At 40.9% G+C, this 18831-nt stretch overlaps 1 protein-coding gene across 4 annotated transcripts in view; it reads left to right on the forward strand.

Moving 5' to 3' along the window:
• Nucleotides 1-1942: 1942 nt before the first annotated feature.
• APPL2 (adaptor protein, phosphotyrosine interacting with PH domain and leucine zipper 2) overlaps nucleotides 1943-18831 on the forward strand; it is a 36025-nt gene continuing 19136 nt past the window's right edge. The window contains exons 1-5 of one of the 4 annotated variants that reach the window (XM_031050060.2): nucleotides 1990-2073; nucleotides 3581-3731; nucleotides 6795-6893; nucleotides 16831-16890; nucleotides 17348-17419. In XM_031050060.2, the coding sequence (XP_030905920.1) occupies nucleotides 6870-6893; nucleotides 16831-16890; nucleotides 17348-17419 (156 nt within the window). In that variant the 5' untranslated portion in view covers nucleotides 1990-2073; nucleotides 3581-3731; nucleotides 6795-6869. Of the gene's footprint in view, nucleotides 2074-3580; nucleotides 3732-4157; nucleotides 4177-6794; nucleotides 6894-16830; nucleotides 16891-17347; nucleotides 17420-18831 lie in introns of those variants that run through there. The other 3 variants (XM_031050059.2, XM_005150426.3, XM_031050061.2) reach the window with 3 other exon arrangements.

Raw genomic sequence — 18831 nt, forward strand, 5'->3', positions numbered from 1 at the left:
TTTCAGGACTAGAGGGGGAAAGACAAGGGCAGACTTGGAACAGAAGTATTTGGGAAGTATTCAAAACTGCCCTGAAGCTGCTTTAACTGTCAGCAGAAATCTGGAAAAGCATGGTCTTCTCTTCCACAGTGCATTTCAAATAATGTTTTCAAAATCTCTGAAGAAAGAAAAATAAGACTTTCACACAGACTGACAAAACTGGCTCAGAAACAGTCATGGATTCTGGAGTCTAATACCCAACTAGTGCTTTATTTCATATTTTGTAGGAAAAAAAATCCTTGACCTCTTTCCACTATTCCAAAATTCTTTGAAACAACATTATTATGAAAAAGCCATATTTATTTTTGTTTTCTCATTACATAAATATATACTGTCATACTTGGTATTTTTGGTATTAGCTGGTGATTTTTATTATGGTTCAGTGTCTTTATTCAGGCAGGAAAAGTGGACTGAACGTGAGAACTCTGCTTGTATTCAAGGGCCTGGAACAGGGAGTTCAGCTTTGGGACCACTGGAGCAGAATCATACCAAGGCAGGCTTGGCACATTGGGTTAAAGGTCTTCTCACGAGCTTCAGAAGCAATACCAATCAATGTCAGACACCCAGAAATATCTTAGCCCAAATTACAGGGTTCAGCAGTCATTTCTTACACATAATTAAAGCAAATAATCATCCAGCTGATCTGAAGAACTTTCCTAAGGCCTCCCAAAGAGAAAAAAAAATCTGTATTAGCAATCACCTTTCTTGCCATACAGAATGTTCACTAACGCTGAAGAATATCAGAAGTGGAAATATCCACGGGGATCTAGATGCACCAAGCAGGCACCTACCATAATGGTAAAGCAGACCAATATTAATGCTTGGGGCTCTTCTACAACCCAAGCTGCAAACTCTTTTTCTTCTTTTAAAAGAGGGCAGCAACCTGAGGTATCTGAAGACTGAAATCTCTTTGAAGAAACACCTTAGCACTTTACACCTAATATTTTTCTCTGCCTATTCTGTTATCAGGATTCTTCCTAAACTTTCCAGAACTGCTGTTTTTCTTTCTTAAATGGGATTCTAGTTTTGAGTATCTCCATTTTAGTCTGGAGCCATACTGGAACAACAAAAGCTACAGCCAACAAGCATCAAGTGACTGATCTGCAGATTAGTAAATCTGGACTTTTAGAGAAACGGAGGCATCCAAAAGCAGCGGCCACCCTTCAAAAACACAAACATAATGAAGTACTCTTGCCTCATGTAAGACTCCACTTACTTTAAAAACATTACCTTTGTGCAACTAAGCCTCTGAATTAATGTCCAAATGCTGAAGTTATCTGACACAATTAAGACATCAGTGAGACGGTAATTATAACATGGCTTTGCACATGAAGTACCAATAACTCAAAATGCATCCCTCCTAGCCCCCCCAAGCGTAGGGATAAGGCTGAGTGGGGACTGGCCTGCCTCGGGCATTCTACAGCCCCGTAGTTCCCATTGCGGACTTGTCAATAAAGAATGAATGCAGATGCCACAAATGAGGGCTGCTCACAAGCCTAGGCTGAAGGATGTTATCTTCCCCTCTTTTCCACCACATCCTCACACCCAAGGAGATCTCCCTCAGCTAAGGGGGGAATCCCAGAGCTCCAGCTGCACCCCCCTTCCCATCAGTCTACTGTCCCGGGGACGGGGGCAAGAGCACGGCTGCTGCAGGTCATTCCAGCCCTTGAGAAGAAGGCGCTGGTGCAGCCTCCCCAAGGCACCTCCGTCCCCATGGTGCGGACGCCGGCCAGGCCGGAGGTACTAATGGCGGCAGGAAGGCTTATTCCCTCCCGCTGCCTGCCTTCCCCGTGACTCGCTTCCTCCGGCCGACGGGAACTGGGAGGAGTGAGCGGCCCCCACCCCGCCAGTGGAGCCTCCCCACCGCCGTGCCCCGCTGCCCGCGGAGGAGGGACGCTGCCGAGCCCCGCCGCCGGGGCGTGCCAGAGGCCGTCCGCCCCGCACCCAGCTGCCAGCGCCCGGCCGCTCCGCTGCGACAACATGCCCGCCGTCGACAAACTCCTCCTGGAGGAGGCTTTGCAGGACAGCCCGCAGGTAGGGGCCCGCTGGCTCCGGCAGGAGCATCGGAGGGGTGACACCCCGGGAGGGTCGGGGAACGGGAGAGGGGTGTCAACAGGCGGTGCAGGAGGGCAGGGCGGGCTGCGGGCGGGCGGAGAAGTGGGTCAGGGTGATTTCGCCTGTCGGGATGCTGTGGAGCAGGTAAATAGCACCCATGTGGCGTCGGGGGAGGGCTTTCCTCTCCTACTGAGCATCTCCTAGGGAAATGCAAGCTGTGTCTGCTGCTGGGGGCCTCCGGGGAAGAGGGCTGTACCCCAGCGCAGGGGCATGGTGTGAGGAGGTCGGGGCACAGCACCTTTTGTCCTCACCTCCCTCAGAGAAACTCTTTCTTTGGCTTTTTGCTCATGCTCCCTTGTCTTGGGTAGCTGTGAGAGTTGTCCTGAAGAGGTGAGGTGTGCTGGGGAAGGATAGGGGGGATGGCTCGAAGCCCTGGCTTCCTCCGGAGTCTCTGAGGGAAAGGGAGGCTTCTGTTCTGTGAGTCACCTGGCCTTGGTGACAAACGTGGGCTGAAGGAATGTCACCACCAGCGAGGGTACTCCTCCTCGCTCCCAAGGGAGGTAGTTCAGATATAGGGGCTTCCCATGAGGATAGATGAAGTGGATCCCATCAAAGATGACCTCCTGAAGGAGTCTGAGGAACGAGGACAGGCGGTTGCCAGCCTTTCCTTCCCCACTGCATGCAGGGAGGACCTTTCTCACCTGCACCCAGCCCAGTGCAGTGCTCCATGGCCCATCACTTAGAATCATGATCTGACACAGCTGCAGAGACCTCAGAAGAGGACAGTGGATGCCCCATAGCTGCAGTGAAGAACATACCATGTCGGGATGTTTTGAGGGGGCAGAGAGGTACGAGGCCTCAAGAGCTGGGAAAGGAGTGTGGAAGGAGGGAAGTCGGGGAAAGGCAAGAGTGGAAATTGCACAGAAGGATGGGAAAGGTACCCTTGTAGACAAACCGTAGTGCAGACAGAAATACAGAAATAATTGGTGATGCAGGGAAGGAAGAAGGGAGAACAGGGTAGTATCTCCCAAGTAGCCCTGTGTTGTAATCTTATCTGGTGATGGCTGAGGAGGAGGAATGAATAGGTAAACTGCACAGCAGATTGCTGAAAGGTGTTATGAAGTCTGTCATGAGTCATTTTGAAGGAAACATTGGACATGCACCTGTCAGGACTTAATGAGTCTTGGGACTCATCTTGATCACTTCTTCTTATCCTGATTTTCTACAATTCTGTGAAATCCCATCCTCCTAAGAACGATTTTCATAATCTGTTTGATGTTGTGTATGTGGAATCGTCCTCGGAGATTTTCAAAGATTTCAAAAGAAAAAGTGTGAGTAACCTGATGTAATGTCAGACAGCCCTGCTTTGAGCAGGGGTTTGGGCAAGGTGACCTGCAGAGTTCCCTGCCAGCCTGAATTGCTGTGTGTTCCAACTTACCAAAATGTGATAGATAACATTATTAAGAGCAGTTATTAACTTTTTTAGTTAATAACCTCTCCGCTGCAGTCTGGAGCTGAAGAACTCGACACACAGGATAAGTGAACTCCTGCACCTCTTCAGTCAACACTTCCTTCAATGATTAAAAATGTAACACTGGCTGACAGCAGCTGAACAATGCACTGGATTGAACCTGGAGGTCTTCATCTTTCTTCTGACCTGAAATGAGGATTGTTAACTTCTTCTTTGCAATTACTTCAAATACCAGGCTGTGCACGAACCCGAATATTTGAAAGATGCTTTGATTTGACTTGGTCATTACTTTTTGTTCAAGTCCTACAACTTTGGAAAGGAGGAGTGTTGTTTAATTTTTATACTGGCCCAGTGTTGCTAAAATCTATTTCTTTTTTTTTTATGGGGTAGTATCTTCCTCAGTCTTTTGTATTTGTATTACTTTTTTATTGGGGAGAGCTTTACATTCACAATGCAAAAGGTCCCTCTGAGGCCTGGGTGCTATGAAATTAAAGCAGAAAGGAAGTCTCTGTCCCACAGAAATTACAGCATAGCAGCTTGTTGGATTACTTCTATGTGAAGTTACCTGATTCTCCTCTGGTCTGTACAGTCACTTACAGGATTGCAAAGAGGTGGTAAAACAAGGGTATACCCTCAGTTTGTGTAAACAATGTGAAGTATTTGAATTACATGCAAGACAGAAGAGAATTAGGCCAAAGTTATTTCTTCATCAACTTTCTGAACCTTGATTTCCCTCTCCCTAACAACATAGTACTTTTGTCTTGATTTATCTCCAAATGCTGTATGAAAAAGGCCATAAGAAGTGCCTTTATGGTTTTGGCCACAAAATAGGAGAGAAATTTACATAAGCAGTCATGCTAAAACCAAGAGTACTTCCATGACAGCAGAAACTTTTTCCTATGCTGCAAGAAGCTGAGATAGTGATGCTGTTAATGAAGCCTCCTAAATGTTAGCTTAATATTTTGACTACTGGTTTATTTCAGCAGCATTAGCTGCTATTTCAGAATTTGTCAAAACACCAACAACTGAAATAGACATGTGCTGGTATTATCTTGCAGTAATTTAAAATGGTGTTCTTAAATGGAAAAGTTTCCAAGAATAACTTCCAAACTACTTGAATCATTAATTGTTTTTATTATTTTTGAACAATGTGCTAATAACTGAGGCCAAGACTTTCAGAAATAATTTCCCAGAGCTCTTCTACCTTAACCCATATTTAGACATCTGAAGAACTGAATATGCAAAAAGTGAGATTTAGGAATTTAGTGTTTGGAAACCAGCATGCAGAAATGTGTGATTTGTACCCTACTTCGGACAATTCCCTTATAACTTTTTAGCTTTGACTTGATAAGCACTGTGTTGAATTTTATCATTTCTGCATTGCCTAGATTTATTTTTTTAACCATCTTCATACCCAATGCATTTTATGTGCTGTTGTAACACAAAACAAGGCAGATGAGCACTGTTGAGATGGAAGATAATTTGTTGACATTAGTTTTGCTTGTTTTAATTCATCATTGAAGGTAAAATGTTTAAACCCAGGTATTTTTTAAAAGCAATATGTTTTCAATTACTGAAATAATGGCTTAGTGTGGAAAATTCTCAAAATCATGCCACTGTCTGCATGTTCTGCACAAAGGTCCCTTGTAAGTTCGGGTTCTTCATATCCATTTCATTGACTTGGCCTTCTGTCCATTCTTCGTTCTTTACATTCTCTTTATTTGAAAACAGTACTTCATATTACATATCTCCTTGCATGCTAAGATCTCAAACTAGTCTCCCAAATGCACTGACTGCCAGTGTTTCTAAGATAGGAAGTATTGTAGCAGCTTAATATGTTAGCAGACTGAAATGTTGAGAGCTTTAGAGTTACTCAAAGTATGGAAGTACTCGCGTGCAGTGTCTAGAACAGAACCCAGAGGCTGACTCCCAGGTCATGGCTAACTGCTGTGCAATACTCATCTTTTAACTTAGATCCTTGTTGGCAGAGACAAAATGATAGTTAGTCACAGGCCAGGATTTTTGAAGAATGCTTATTTTGAGTTTTTCAGGACAAATATAAAGTCTGGGCAGAGTTTTGCAGGGAAGAATAAGTGGTTTTGGGAAGTACATATGCCTTCTGTTAAAGTTCCCCTGCTATTTTAAACTTTCTTAAATCTTGGAAATAAATTTCTCAGATTTGAACTTGGATGCTAAAAGTACATTAGAGATTCCTGTAATAGCAGGATAGATAAAGCACTTGCTCTGTGACGAGACTAATGTAATTATGAAAGTACTGGATTTTGTGTGCCCCTCACATAAGCAGATGAAACAGATTAATGTCATACAATTTAGCTGTACAGCTGGAAAGACATCGCTAGTTAGTGTCAAATGGATCAGATTAACTGAACTTAAGACTAAGGATGGATCATGACTTTGTTAAAGAGACAGCCTTCCCTCTTTCATTATTGTAATGATCTGGCAGATTCTGGCGCTCGTCATTGTTCTGATTTGTTTCCCATCTCAGGAGTTGTGTCACCAACGTTATTCTTTGTTCCTGATGATTCCACCAAAAAAACACGAAGGGAATTCATGTCTTGACGATAACACAAGTCATTATGCTCTTTTTCCCTCCTGTTTGCTGACAAGGATGAGCTAGCAGAATGGAGAAAGTGCGGGGTATCACTGAATGGGTGTGTGCTTCAGCACCTGTTATTTAGATGAACATGCCATTGTTTGGGCCAGTTACATCAGCTAGGTTTGACAGTGTCCCTTTAAGAGTTGCTCAAGACAGTTGAGAGTGAATAATACTGTGTAAATTATCTCATGGAAAGGGGTGCTTTTAATGCACTCTGACATTAGAGAAGTAAAGTGAGCAAGCAGTGGTGTTTCACCTAGAGTCCTTACCATGGTTTGTATTACTATAGTCAGCAGGTAGATATTATTCAGGACTTTTTACATTCCTAATTTTGTTGGAAGGAATGGCTATTAACTGGAGCAACAAACTGGGAGTCAGGATTTGGCAGGAGCATTTTCTCACTTTGCTTCCTTATGCTTCATTTTATCTATCCATAATAGAAGGAATAATATCTCTGTGTTTTGAGATTCTGAATGAACAGAATTATGCAAAGTTTTAAAGACTTTCTGTTTGATTTGTGTTTTTTCCTACCATCTATGTACAGTTGTTTATGATTCTTTTTAATATTTTCATTCAGGACTAAAACCATTTGCTTTCTTTCTTTTGTTAAAGACTCGATCTTTGCTCAGTGTATTTGAAGAAGATGCAGGAACCCTTACTGAATATACAAACCAGTTGCTTCAGGCAATGCAACGAGTCTATGGTGCTCAGGTAATTTGTCATTTGTATTTCTTTTGTTCGATGTGGAGTAGAAGATAAATTGCTATTATGATACTCTTATTTACATGGAAGTTGCCAAGTACCTGTACCTCTTGCGGGTTGAGTTGCACAGGGGTTTTCTGTCTGATATCTCAGCCCCCTTCTGCCTTGACATGCAGAAGAGTCATGCATGGAAGAAATCGTATTTGTTTTGTCTGTCTCCAAACAATTAATGAAAGAAAAATTGTGATATGTCCTTACCTTACATACACTGGAAGGCCAGCCTTGACAAAATTGCTTGTCTGAATGTAGACACAATACACAGGTAAGTATTCATACTGACTTCAGGCATCTAACTTAGATGCTGTGACTCATCATTTGGAAGAAACTGTCTGTGTTTGTTGATAACTGAGAATGTGTACACTCTAAGTCATGCTGAAGCTGAGTACCTAAAGTAGTCTATGTGAAAAATAGAGGAGCAGGAGCAGAGGGGAAAAAAAAACCAAACTGCTTTCTGAAGTACTTACATGACCTAGAGGACTAAATCCCTTTGTAAGTAAAACTTCTAAGGTAAATTATATCAAATGTTTTGAAAAATATTACTGTAAACCTGAGTGATTTTTCAGTGAAGCTAAGAACTAGGTATTTCAAAATACCCTGTCTAGATCTTTAGAGACATATGCTATCTTACAGACTTTATTTTTTGCAGGTGTTTATGTAAGTTAAATACCTGAATTCCTTAGAAACAAGAGCATTTTATTCTTAAATGAGTAAATCAAATGACAAGGGGAGATGAGGAGAAGTAGGGTATTTTGAATTTATTGGAAGACTTCAGTGCCCAATTCTTAGGTTATCAGGAATTAGTTCAGCTATAAAACCATTGCAAGTGTATTTCCATGGGTGGGATTGCTCTTTTGGGTCACTGGTAGTATGACTTGGAAGAGACTTCTGTCCAGGATATAGCTACCCACATCTGAAAGATTTGGAGTGCTTCAGAGTTTTCATGTCCTGTGTTGTGTGCAAATGCAGAGCAATCAGAGGCTTACAATACAACTTAGATACTCGGAAGACAATACAGTGCACATCTAGGGTCTGGAGAGGTGACATGGAATCAGCACGGAAAATCAGTGCTGCGCATTTTGGTAGAGTCACAAGAGTAGCAAGAGTGTGGCCGTGTTGGATTGTAGGAATCTGAGACCAAAGAGCGGGTAGGATTCAAATGGATGAAAGAAGGAAATCAGAGGATAAATATGGTTTGATTGCAAAGTGTCCAGTTTGTGGACTACGTGCCCCTTTCCCCCGTTGATGCCTTTTTAGGATGGCATTTTAGGAAGTGGTTACTCTGGCCTGTAATTTGTGAAAAAATGCTTTGCCTGCTTTTGTTTGCCTCTTCCTTTTCATCTTGGTGTTTAGCCTTCTCTGCTTCTGTTGCCCTGCAGTTACAATATTTCCTCTTTCAGTGTCTCAGCGCATTTACCCATCTGTACTTTGCAGTCCTACTGAGTTTACTTCTTATTCCCAGCACTTCTTGGCCACTTTCTTCCTGCACATTTCCTGCTTTAGTTTGATCCAAATATTCAGTCACTTGTGACTATTGGATGTGTTCCTTGAAATACATCATCACAGTTTTAAGCCATTTTGAGATGGGAGGTGCATAGTAGTTGTTTAAAGTCAAGCTTTGTAAGGATGTGAAAGAGGGCACCCTGCACTACCATTGATTTACTGGCCAGTGTTGGGGACTTTACCAGTGACACTCAACATTTAGTGTTCTTTGTGATGCTGGTTCTGCTGTTTTAAGTCTTTGGGAATCACTGTGTCTTGTGACTCCAGTTTGGCTTTGTGTTCTCAGAATCCTGTAGTGGCACAAAAATGTCATTGCAGTAAGAAGAAAGCATAAGTATATCATATTAATTGTGTAAGTAGAAAAAAACCCAGAAACTTTTTGTGATGCTTTAAAAAGTCTTTGTATAGACCTATAGAACTGGGACAAAATTCTGTCTTTTTCCAAAATAAAAATTAAGGTAAATATTTAATTCAGCCATATATAGTGGTTAATTCCTAAGAGAATTGTGGTGTTGTACAGGCTAACATTGATTTCTGACTAATTTTATAGAGCTTTGCAAATATCAATCTATGCTTTTCAGGAGCCGTTTATGAGTGTTTCAAGGGAAGACACTTTACAACTGAATTAACAATTAATTTTTGAGAGGCATATGTTACATGATTGCACTTGCTGTAGAAAGTGTAATGGTGAATTGCACACTGAACATCAATGGAGAGTTAAGAAAAATCTGTATGTAATATTTCTTTCCTGGCTGATCACAACCTGAAAGAAAATCTACTTTTGCTGATGATTGTATGTTTTGGTAGGAGATATGTTGTCTGGCCTCAACAGCAGCATATTAGGAAGTACTTGCCACCAACCTTTTTCATTTTGAGAGAGGGCAAGATTTAATAGAGAGAGTGTAAAAGTTGAGAGTATCGAGAAGCCAGGTTTTGAATCTTTTTAATTTCCTGACTTAAATTTTGTCTTTGCAAAGTCATTGTCATCCCCTGCTCTAATTTCCTTACCCATAAAATAGGAAATACAGTTACTGACCTACTTTGAAGCAATGACTGTAAAAATTACTGGAATCACAGTTGTGGCAGTCAGACAAAACACCAGTGGGTTATAGCAGTCCACAGTAATGAAAAAAAGATTTTCTGGGGTAGCTTACTAGAAGTTTAGTGTTCCTTGTGATGAAAACTCAGATTTTCATGTAATTCAAGCCACTGCAGCTCATGATGAGATGACAATAGTTGATTCTGAATAGATGCAGTGCAAAGTCTCAGGGGAATAGCAACTAGTACCAACTGCATGCTGTTAATTATCCATGTGGATACATGCATATATTTGCCCCAAAACACTGCTTTCTGTGCAGAGCAGCAGTAAGCTTGCAAGTTGACAGCTTAAGCTGCTCAAAACACTTGGATCAGTGCCTTTGAAATGAATGTGAGAAAGAGAAATTTCCACAGAGCTTTTTAAAACGCATGGGAAAGTAGGAATATTTTTGAACATTTCTCCCCCTCCCCCCCCTTCATTTTTTAAGCTAGGTTTCTGCTAGGCGCTGGGAACCTAACTTTTCACACTTGCATATATTCAAGCAGAGCTTCATTTTGCATGCCTCTAACTTTTTTTATAAGAGTAGGGCAGTTATTGGGATGGGTGTTCATTGGGATGGGCTTCAGTAGAAGGAAGTAGATGGAATGATTTTAGAATGACTTGAAACTGCTTTTGTTCCAGGAGTGGAAGGAGGAATCTTGAGCATGGTGTCACAGTGTGTAGCAGTGGATATGCTGCCTAGGCACCTGGAGCCAGTTCATGTGGAAGAGCTGGTAACACTAGGCTGAATCTGGGTGATATATTGCTAGCAGGTTGCTTTCGGGTGCAAAGCCCTTATGTGTGACAAGCCCCTGGTTGCTGTGCAGGACCAGGACAGTGCTCTCACCTCTTTGGCGGCCCACACCAGATGTAATGGGATGGTGACTATTTTGCACATGGAGTTCTGTAGTGAAAAAGAGACTGCGGTGCTACAAAGCAGATGCAATGTATGATGCTGCAATTAAGGAGAAGTCACAGGGACCAAATGTATGAGCTGTGCTCGAGGTGTAAGGTTTGATTGATCTGACAAGCCTGTGTGTGTAATTACAGTGAATCATTTTTATATGTTTTCATCAAATAAACCACATCCGTGTGAGTACGTATTGTACTTCCTGCTGTAGTTCTCCCATCTGTGCTGTGGTTCCCTGAGGTAGTTATCATTTTAGTGGTCTTACAGAGGAAATCCACCTTACAGAATTTATTCCTGTAGTTCTTCCTCGCAAGCAAGCCCTGATGGTGCATCTGGCATTACTGCTGAGTTCTGTGAACGATGAATTCGTTGTTCTGGACATTTTACTACCTGAGAATATGCAATGCAGCAAGTGGAAACTGATAGAAAACTTCATTTACTTCAGTTGCATGCTGAGGCTTTTGCAATCATGTATGAGCAAAGTATGCTCAGTTCACATTCCTGACTTCCCACTACCATAGCAAAGTATTTTCAGAGCTTTGCCATCATCTCCAGTTCTCCATCATACTATAGAACTGGCTCAGCTGCGATCTCCACTTGAAATAAAATGCCATTTGTAAACTCAAGAGGCTGTTGGGTCTCTACTGACAATTACAAGGGATAAACAGTTAAGTAGGTTAGAGGAAAATAAGATGCAGTATTTTATGACTGGAAAGAGGTTTCATCTCATGATTCCTGACAAACCTGTCTAGGTACCAGGAGCAGTGATGGCAGAAGAGGAATAAAAAGAAATCTGTGTTGCCTTTACCAGTATATCCAGAGAGAGAACAGTATGGGAATTGTGAAGTGTAATTCTGTTCAGCATATTTGTCCCTGTGAACAGTTGTCTTGTTATTCCAGAGTCACAGGAGCAAAGCAGCAACAGCCACTGGGGCTCACTACCTTTTTATGTTTAGACTTCCAAGGAAACTCTGTACAATTATGGGTTGAGTAATATGCACCATATTACATGGGTATCAGGACAGCTTTAATCTGTCCAGAACTATTTTAGGTGGTGACTAACACCAGTGTTACTTCTCTTCCCAAATTCATGACACCTCATGTCTGCATTTTTGTAGGTCTGTAGGGCATACATGGATTTATTATGTTGCATAGCTAACCCCAGGTGTTCAGAATTCTTCAATTAGTTCTTGCTAAACTAACAAGTAAACACAGAGTTTTTCTTTTAATTGCTTTCTTTCTGCATCTGAGGGAACAGTTGTGTTACCTTTTCAAAGGATATTTTTCCCAAAACCTTATGAAACAATAGATTTTAAGTTAGCATTTTTGTGAACTTTCAATTCCACATAGAGAAACTTCAATAGAATATTATATAGAAAAAAAACGCTTGCAGTAAATTACAGTTGTCAACACTGGCTTCTCTGAAATACTGTATATATTACTGTTACATGTTTGTTGTAATTTTGCACCCTGTACCTTTGCACTTCCCAAGGCATATTCACCATATGTTGCTAACAGAGGTAAGCAGAGCATTATCACATGAGAACTAATGTATTTACAAAGCCATGGGAGTTGTTTTTAATACTGGTGATGAAGTTGTCACCATGCCTGGAAGTGAGTTTATATTGCACTAAGCAGGATCTGGAGGTTTGAGTACTACAAGGAGGCATAAATGTTTGGATACTCTGCTGTTAGCAATTGTTTTGCAGGAAACCGAAAAGATTCTTTCCCTGCTGAAATAACCATCCTGCTATAGCTGCTATTGCTGTTTTACAGCAGAGTTTTGACTAGTATCTTCTATTTCTTGAAGCTCGTAGGTGATCCTTGCTGAACTGTTCACATTTGTGAGGACTGAATGCCATGCTGTGAATCAGCAGCAGGGCAGGCCGTATGTTAGCTTCATCTTATAAAGTGCTGGGCAGCCTGAGCACCCTGGTGAGGCTTAGCTTCTCTCAACCTTGGGTTCATGTTTCCAAGCCATTTAATATGCAGACCTAAGGACTGTAACATTTACTAGGTTGCTGGAGAATTCTATGACACACATGTGTAGACAAGCTTCATAAAAGTAGGTAAGCTTCATAAAACTGCTGTATCAAGACCCCAGTTCCTTCTGTGCTGTGCCTGGTTTTGAAGGTAAATATGTTTCCTAGTTCTGAAATGATGAGAAGACTGCAACTACCTCTTTCAACTACATGCTGTTTTCTCATTTATGAGGCATTTAGCTTTCCCAGATGCAAGCCAATTTTACTGCATATCATTCTGCACGTACAGTGCATAAATAAATACCTTTGCCAGTATCTTGGTTGTTTATGTGAAGACGACTTTGGCAGTTCGGTGCACTGGTTACTAGCAGAGTTTTTAAAATGCCAACTTCAGCCAGAGCAGGAGAGTAGCTTTGCAGAAAGCTTCATTATATTGGAATTGGAAACGGACACGTTGAAATAGTCGTCTGTCTTTAGATGTTAATTTATAGGCTCAATTTAATCCTTTACATGCCCTCAAATCTGGAGTCTGTTAGGTGACTGTCTACAGAAATATCTTCGGACTTAAGTGTACTAGCCCTCAGAGTTTATTTTGGAAGAATACAAAGAAAGACCCTAAAAAGGGATGGACTGCCTCATGGATAAATGATTAATAGCATGGAAATTTTATTACAATCAGTTTACAGAAAAAATACACTCTCTTCTGATGATATGAACAGCTTGGTGAATAAAGGTCATAATGAAAAAGGTGAAATTGGCCCAGAAAAATCACATGCCTTTGTTCTGGCACTAGATCAGAAAATAACAGTTGGACATTTTCTTGCCAACTTATGTGGAGACAGGGTAAGGTACTGAACTTAAGAATTGAGCTATGTGCTTTAATATGTTGGTTTTTAATTTCTGGTAGATTGATGCTAGATTCAAGACATCACTTCCATTACCTTATCTATATGAACTGGTGTTAGTGAACTTTATAAAAATTTATTCTTAGGGCTAGGTTAAAAAAGAAAAAGAAGAAAAGCCAGCACATCTGTAATCATAACTGATTGCTTGATACTTGTTTGCATACAATCCTTCCTTCCTTCCTTTCTTCTGGTACCCTTTTTTACAGTAATGCTGCAACAGTGTTTTCCCGGTTAGGCAAAATCATCTAATGAAAAATGAATGTATTTGTGAGGCCCAGTACTAGTTAATTTTGCCTTTGTATAGAGTACTTGGATTTCTGTTCAGGATTTTACGGAGTTTCTGCTTGATACATTGTCTCCTCAGAAGCTCTCCTGCTGCATAAATGCTTGATGAATTCTGAAGTGTTAATATAGAAGAGATGTGGAGAAGGCAGTCAGGATTGCATTGTAGCTTTTCTTTTGTTGTGGTATACTCAATTTCAGTCACTTTAGGACAAGAGAATTGAATGTTGCTGTATTCCATGGGAAAATGGCTTGTAAATGGATTATAACCTCTTAAAATAATTTGCCTAGGTTAAATGGATCTGTCTGAAGCAATGCAAATAACTTTTAAGTCTTGGGACTGATTAGTAGTGCGAGGGAGGAGAGAAAGCTGATTAGGAAGAAATGAGAGCAGGATTAAGCCAAACTTTCCCAGATTTCCCAGTGTGCTTAGCAATGCAATATTACTACTAGGTCAGCAGAGCACTTTGCCTGCTTCCTGTTCCTTATGCAATGTGGCTGTGTTGCAGTTTGCTAGCTTAATCTGATTTGTTTACAGCTGTTGGTATGTGTGCTTGGTTTTTGTTTTGTTTTGTGTGTTTTCCTAGTGATACAATGAATGATTTTGTACTTCTAATACGAACAAAGTCTGGCAAAGGTTGGGAGAGAGGATGAAGGACCCAGATTAACTCTTCTGTATTGGCAGGGATTGAGTAACAAGCTCATTTGTGTTGTTCTGTCAAAAAGAACCAAGCCTTTAAATGAAAAATGTAACCTGTTGGCATCAATGGGATATCAGTGAAGTGTGGAGCTGTTGTCCCAAAATCCCAAAGTAAATTTCGTGTCAGGCCCTTCCATTACTTTGTTCCATACCCAGAGTAACGTGCTTTGAATGCCTGCTTGGGGTCTGTGTGACTTGTCACCTAATCATGCACTTGATATGATGTTAACTTACACCTCTTTGCATTGGCCACCTTTGAACTGTCCCATGCAGATGAATAATAATACTCTTTATTACTCTTTGGATATTGGGTGAGGAAATTGAGGATCTGATAGTTTTTAAAAACAAATTGGTATGAGCTTTGAGAATGGCTACCACAGAGGAATAGGATGCCTTTGGTGTCAGCCCATTATTCTAAGTCTTCTTTTACTGTTAGCAACCTTAAAGCAGAAGCACTTTTTTCCAGATTCAGAACAGACCACACAGTTGCAGACTTTACAGGAATAAGTCAACTGAAACAAAAAAGAGAAAAAAAGAGGCGTGTTTCTCATACTCACTTTATTTCAAAAGATTTCTCTCACTGTGCCCCAGCTGTACAACTGACAGGTGGCTTCACAACTGCTGTGTGAAGACTTGGTCTTCTTTTAGGTCTTGTTCAGCTTTGTCTTTGAGGTTGTGTTTGTGAGAGAGATCCCAGGTCTGAGAACTTCTGCTTATTTTTGTGATCTTAAATCATCTTCAGATGCCACCCGCAGGCATACAAAGAAACAAGCCCTTCGAATGCCATCTGTCCACATGCAAGGAGTCTCATCCTTCCCATCATCAGATTATTGCTTGCTGCCTCCCACTTTGAAGGTGGCAAAGTCTCTCAGGTGTTATTACAGCCTGGAGGCAGATAGGTAAGGCACATTCCTATCTTGCCTGAGCCATTAACAATGTTTGTTACCTTATTATAAGGCACGGCATCCTTTCCCATTCATGGGCTTGAGAAATACTTAAATACCAAGTGTTTGCCTAAAGCTTTTTCACAAGAAAAACTACACAATCTGCATAGCAAACTTGCAACTCTTACATGAGACCTTGGCATTATTATTTTATGAACGTGTAATGCTCATTACTGATTGGTCTGAGACAAGAAACAAGACTATCACTGTGAGGTGCGAATAGTCATGGTGTGCACATGATCTGAGTTTGGACCCAGATCAACTTCGTTCTGAGCCCTTGTTTGTACCTTGGAAGGCCTCTGCTCTCCCATCTCCAGCCACCTATGAGTATTATCACCATAGTGTTTTAAGATGGTCATAATGAGCTCACTCATCTTTTCCTGCCCTGTGTTCACATGCAGCTGCTATTACCTAGGCTGTGGCTATGTCTCTATTCTTTCTGAGCACTTGGGCTCACTTAAGATGCTGGCTAAATGTTTAGGCCTTGATCTCTATATTTCTCTTGCCTTTCTTCCAGGTATGTCAAGGTGATGCAGAAGCACCAGGCTGTAATGCAGTATGTCAGAGGTGGCTTCAGGCCAAAATAAAGTGTGTTTCAGAATCTCTGGCCCAGATAACTAACTGCCATGCTCCACTTGCTCAGGATGACAAGGGACATTACGAGAACACATAAACTCTGTCCCAGTTTTAATGGTTTTCTGTTCCAACCCCAGCATAGAAGGTGCTATTAAAGCAGCTCAGAGATTGCTTCGAGTTATACAGACTCCTAATGGCCTTATGTATTTGGAGAGAGGAACAGATCACATTAAGGTTTAAAATTAAATTGTAAGTTATTAGTTTTGTGGATTACTGTGGAAGAAAAGGATCTGACAGGGATTAAGACGGATCTCAGTTCCCCTCTTTGCATTTTGCTTTTATTCCAGTTTTAAGTAATTGATAACAAGTCAGGGACAGAGCACTTGACATACTGGTGTTAGGAATACTCTGATTAAGGAGTCACATATCCAAATCCTTGTCTGTTTTTTCCAGCGCTCAAGCAAAATTAAACGCCCTCCCTACAAGTCTTGCTTTGCATAAGCACATCTTCAGGATGTGTATACTGTCATTGGCAAGTTTAGCAACAAGAATACAGAACTATGTGCTCTTCTATAGTCCTGTGTCAACTTAAACCACTGTCATTACATCAGTAGATTCCCTGAGTATGCATGTATTATGTAAAGGCACATCTACTTGTTTTCTTCATTGCTGTAGATTTGGGGAAAAGTTGGCTAACCAACACGAAACATTTGTATGCTGCTATGACAGCTGACATGTTTGAGGTTGTTCTAATTTTGTTATTTTGGTAGGTAAGGATAAACCCAAAACTAAATCCTACCTCTAAATAAAGTAGTTGAACTGAAATTTTGTGTTTAGGTTTGAAACGTACCTGTTGCTACTGCTTCTCTGTGCAGGTATTTTGGGACTAGTTGTTTTCATACAGCTGAATCCTTGTGTAAGTAGTTGCAGATTCGTTCAGGAAGCTGGTAGTTACAACAGAGCTGAAGACCTTTCATTATTTCTACTAATATGTCACTTCTGTTTGCAGAATGAAATGTGTCTTGCCACACAACAGCTTTCAAAGCAGCTCCTTGCCTATGAAAAGCAGGTATGTTCAACATACGACTTTGATTTCTTTTCTGCCTCAGCACTTGTAAAGAAGTCTGTGTAAATAGTGTGGTTTCCAGAAGAGCTTAGGGCATTTGCTTTACTTAGTTTCATGTGAAGGCAGCTGTAAAATTCACCAGGATGTTCAGGGGAGTTAGGGCACTTCTGAGAACCTTAAAAAAAAGGTGCAAAATGTGAATTACTAAATTTGTGAAGTTGCAGATCAGTTTGTTCCTATTGTGTGACTGTGACTTTAAAATGAGTACAATAAGGATTAATATGCTGTCCAAACTCCATTCATTTAAAACAAGAGGAGCGGGGTAAAAGAATATTTGAGTTCCTGTTTTCTGTATAGCTTTATCATTTATTGCATTTTATAGGAGTATGTGTAGTAAAACATGTTGTATTTTATACTCATTTTATTGATTTATGGACCAAATGTGTGTTTCTGTTTTCAGCATTTTGCCTTAGGTAAAGGAGATGAAGAAGTGATATCCACCCTTCATTACTTTTCAAAAGTTGTGGATGAGGTAATTTGAATTGCCAATATTCTGTTTCCACAATATAGAATACTAGTGGTTTTTCTTTTGATCTTTGTCATTTTGCTTCTGAGCCTTTCCACTGAAGGCTAGATTGTGCCTGGGTTTTATAGAATCATCTGATCAGGGATAAAGAAGTTTAATATCACCCTTCTATAATGGTAAGATGTGTTTCTGTGGCTTTGTCTCACATGCTGTCCTCAGAGCAAAGGTGAACTTCCTAAATAGGGAAATTAGAATGAGGCTGAAACAGGACATGTCATCTAGTCTGGGGCCATTTTTTATTTAATTCTATTTTAAAATTATATTTATATATTTAAGTTTTAAACACTGCAGTTTAAGACAAAGCTTGACAAGGATGGATGCAGAGCAGCAGTGAACTAGTAAAGTTGCAATTTAGCTGCTGTGAGTGCAGAACACAGAGGTGCCTAGGGAAGGCTGCAGGAATGCCAGCTTGTGACAGGTTAGGTCTTACAGCTGTGTGCACCCAGCACTTCTCCCTGTAGGTTGCTGCCAAATACTGGGAGTCTTCCTAACTGCTTTTGTTAGACCTGCCCATATAACATTTCAATATAATCTTAGTATCTAGGTCCTTATTGCTTAAGTATCTTTTGTCACATCACTCTATTGTGAGCAGGGCTTTGCCATCAGAAAGGTGTTCTTGTTAGTCTACTTTCGGTTTGTATTGGAAAGGCAAAAAGTCTGTAATGAGATCTGCTGTTTGAGAGAGGAGATACAGTTGTGGGGCAAAAAGTAAGTTAAAAACTGTAGAGCCCATGGATAATTCTCAACAAGATAGTGAGAAGAATCCCTTAGGCTTCTCCAACTGTGCATGGGCTCTTGGGGGATACTTGGAAAGAGCATTTGTTGTCACAGGTCTTTTACTTGTCTATGTGAACTATGAATACATCAAAACAAGAAGTTTCTCCTTCTCAGGCACAAAAGAAACCATCCCATTTGGGAGCAGAAAGCTGAGAGCCTCTCTGTTCAGTTCTGTTGGTCACATTTTTCCCTCACAAGAACCTGCTCCATTCTTCAGCCTCCTTTTCTGTGTGTTAGCTGCCTCCCATACCAGTTTCTCAGTTTTCTGTTCTACAAGCATTGAATTGCCTTCATTTAGACACTAGCATCTAGTGGGAAACAATAAATTCTTCCTTACCTGCATAACCCTGCCTAGAGGCCCAGTAGAATATGATGTCAGCCTGTGGCACACTCCTAGTTTGTAGTATGAGGTGCCCTAGCAGTGTGACAGTTAGTTATCCTACCTGAACCCATCTGATATTCTTAGCAATCCACTGCTGATGTGAAAGTCTTGCCTTCACACTAAACAGAATCACATGAGTGCTTTAAAATACATCTCGATGTGTTTAATTTTAGAGAAGAACACTTGCAAAAACAGGAAA

The sequence above is a fragment of the Melopsittacus undulatus genome, chromosome 5 (assembly GCF_012275295.1).
Source record: "Melopsittacus undulatus isolate bMelUnd1 chromosome 5, bMelUnd1.mat.Z, whole genome shotgun sequence".
NCBI lineage: Eukaryota > Metazoa > Chordata > Aves > Psittaciformes > Psittaculidae > Melopsittacus > Melopsittacus undulatus.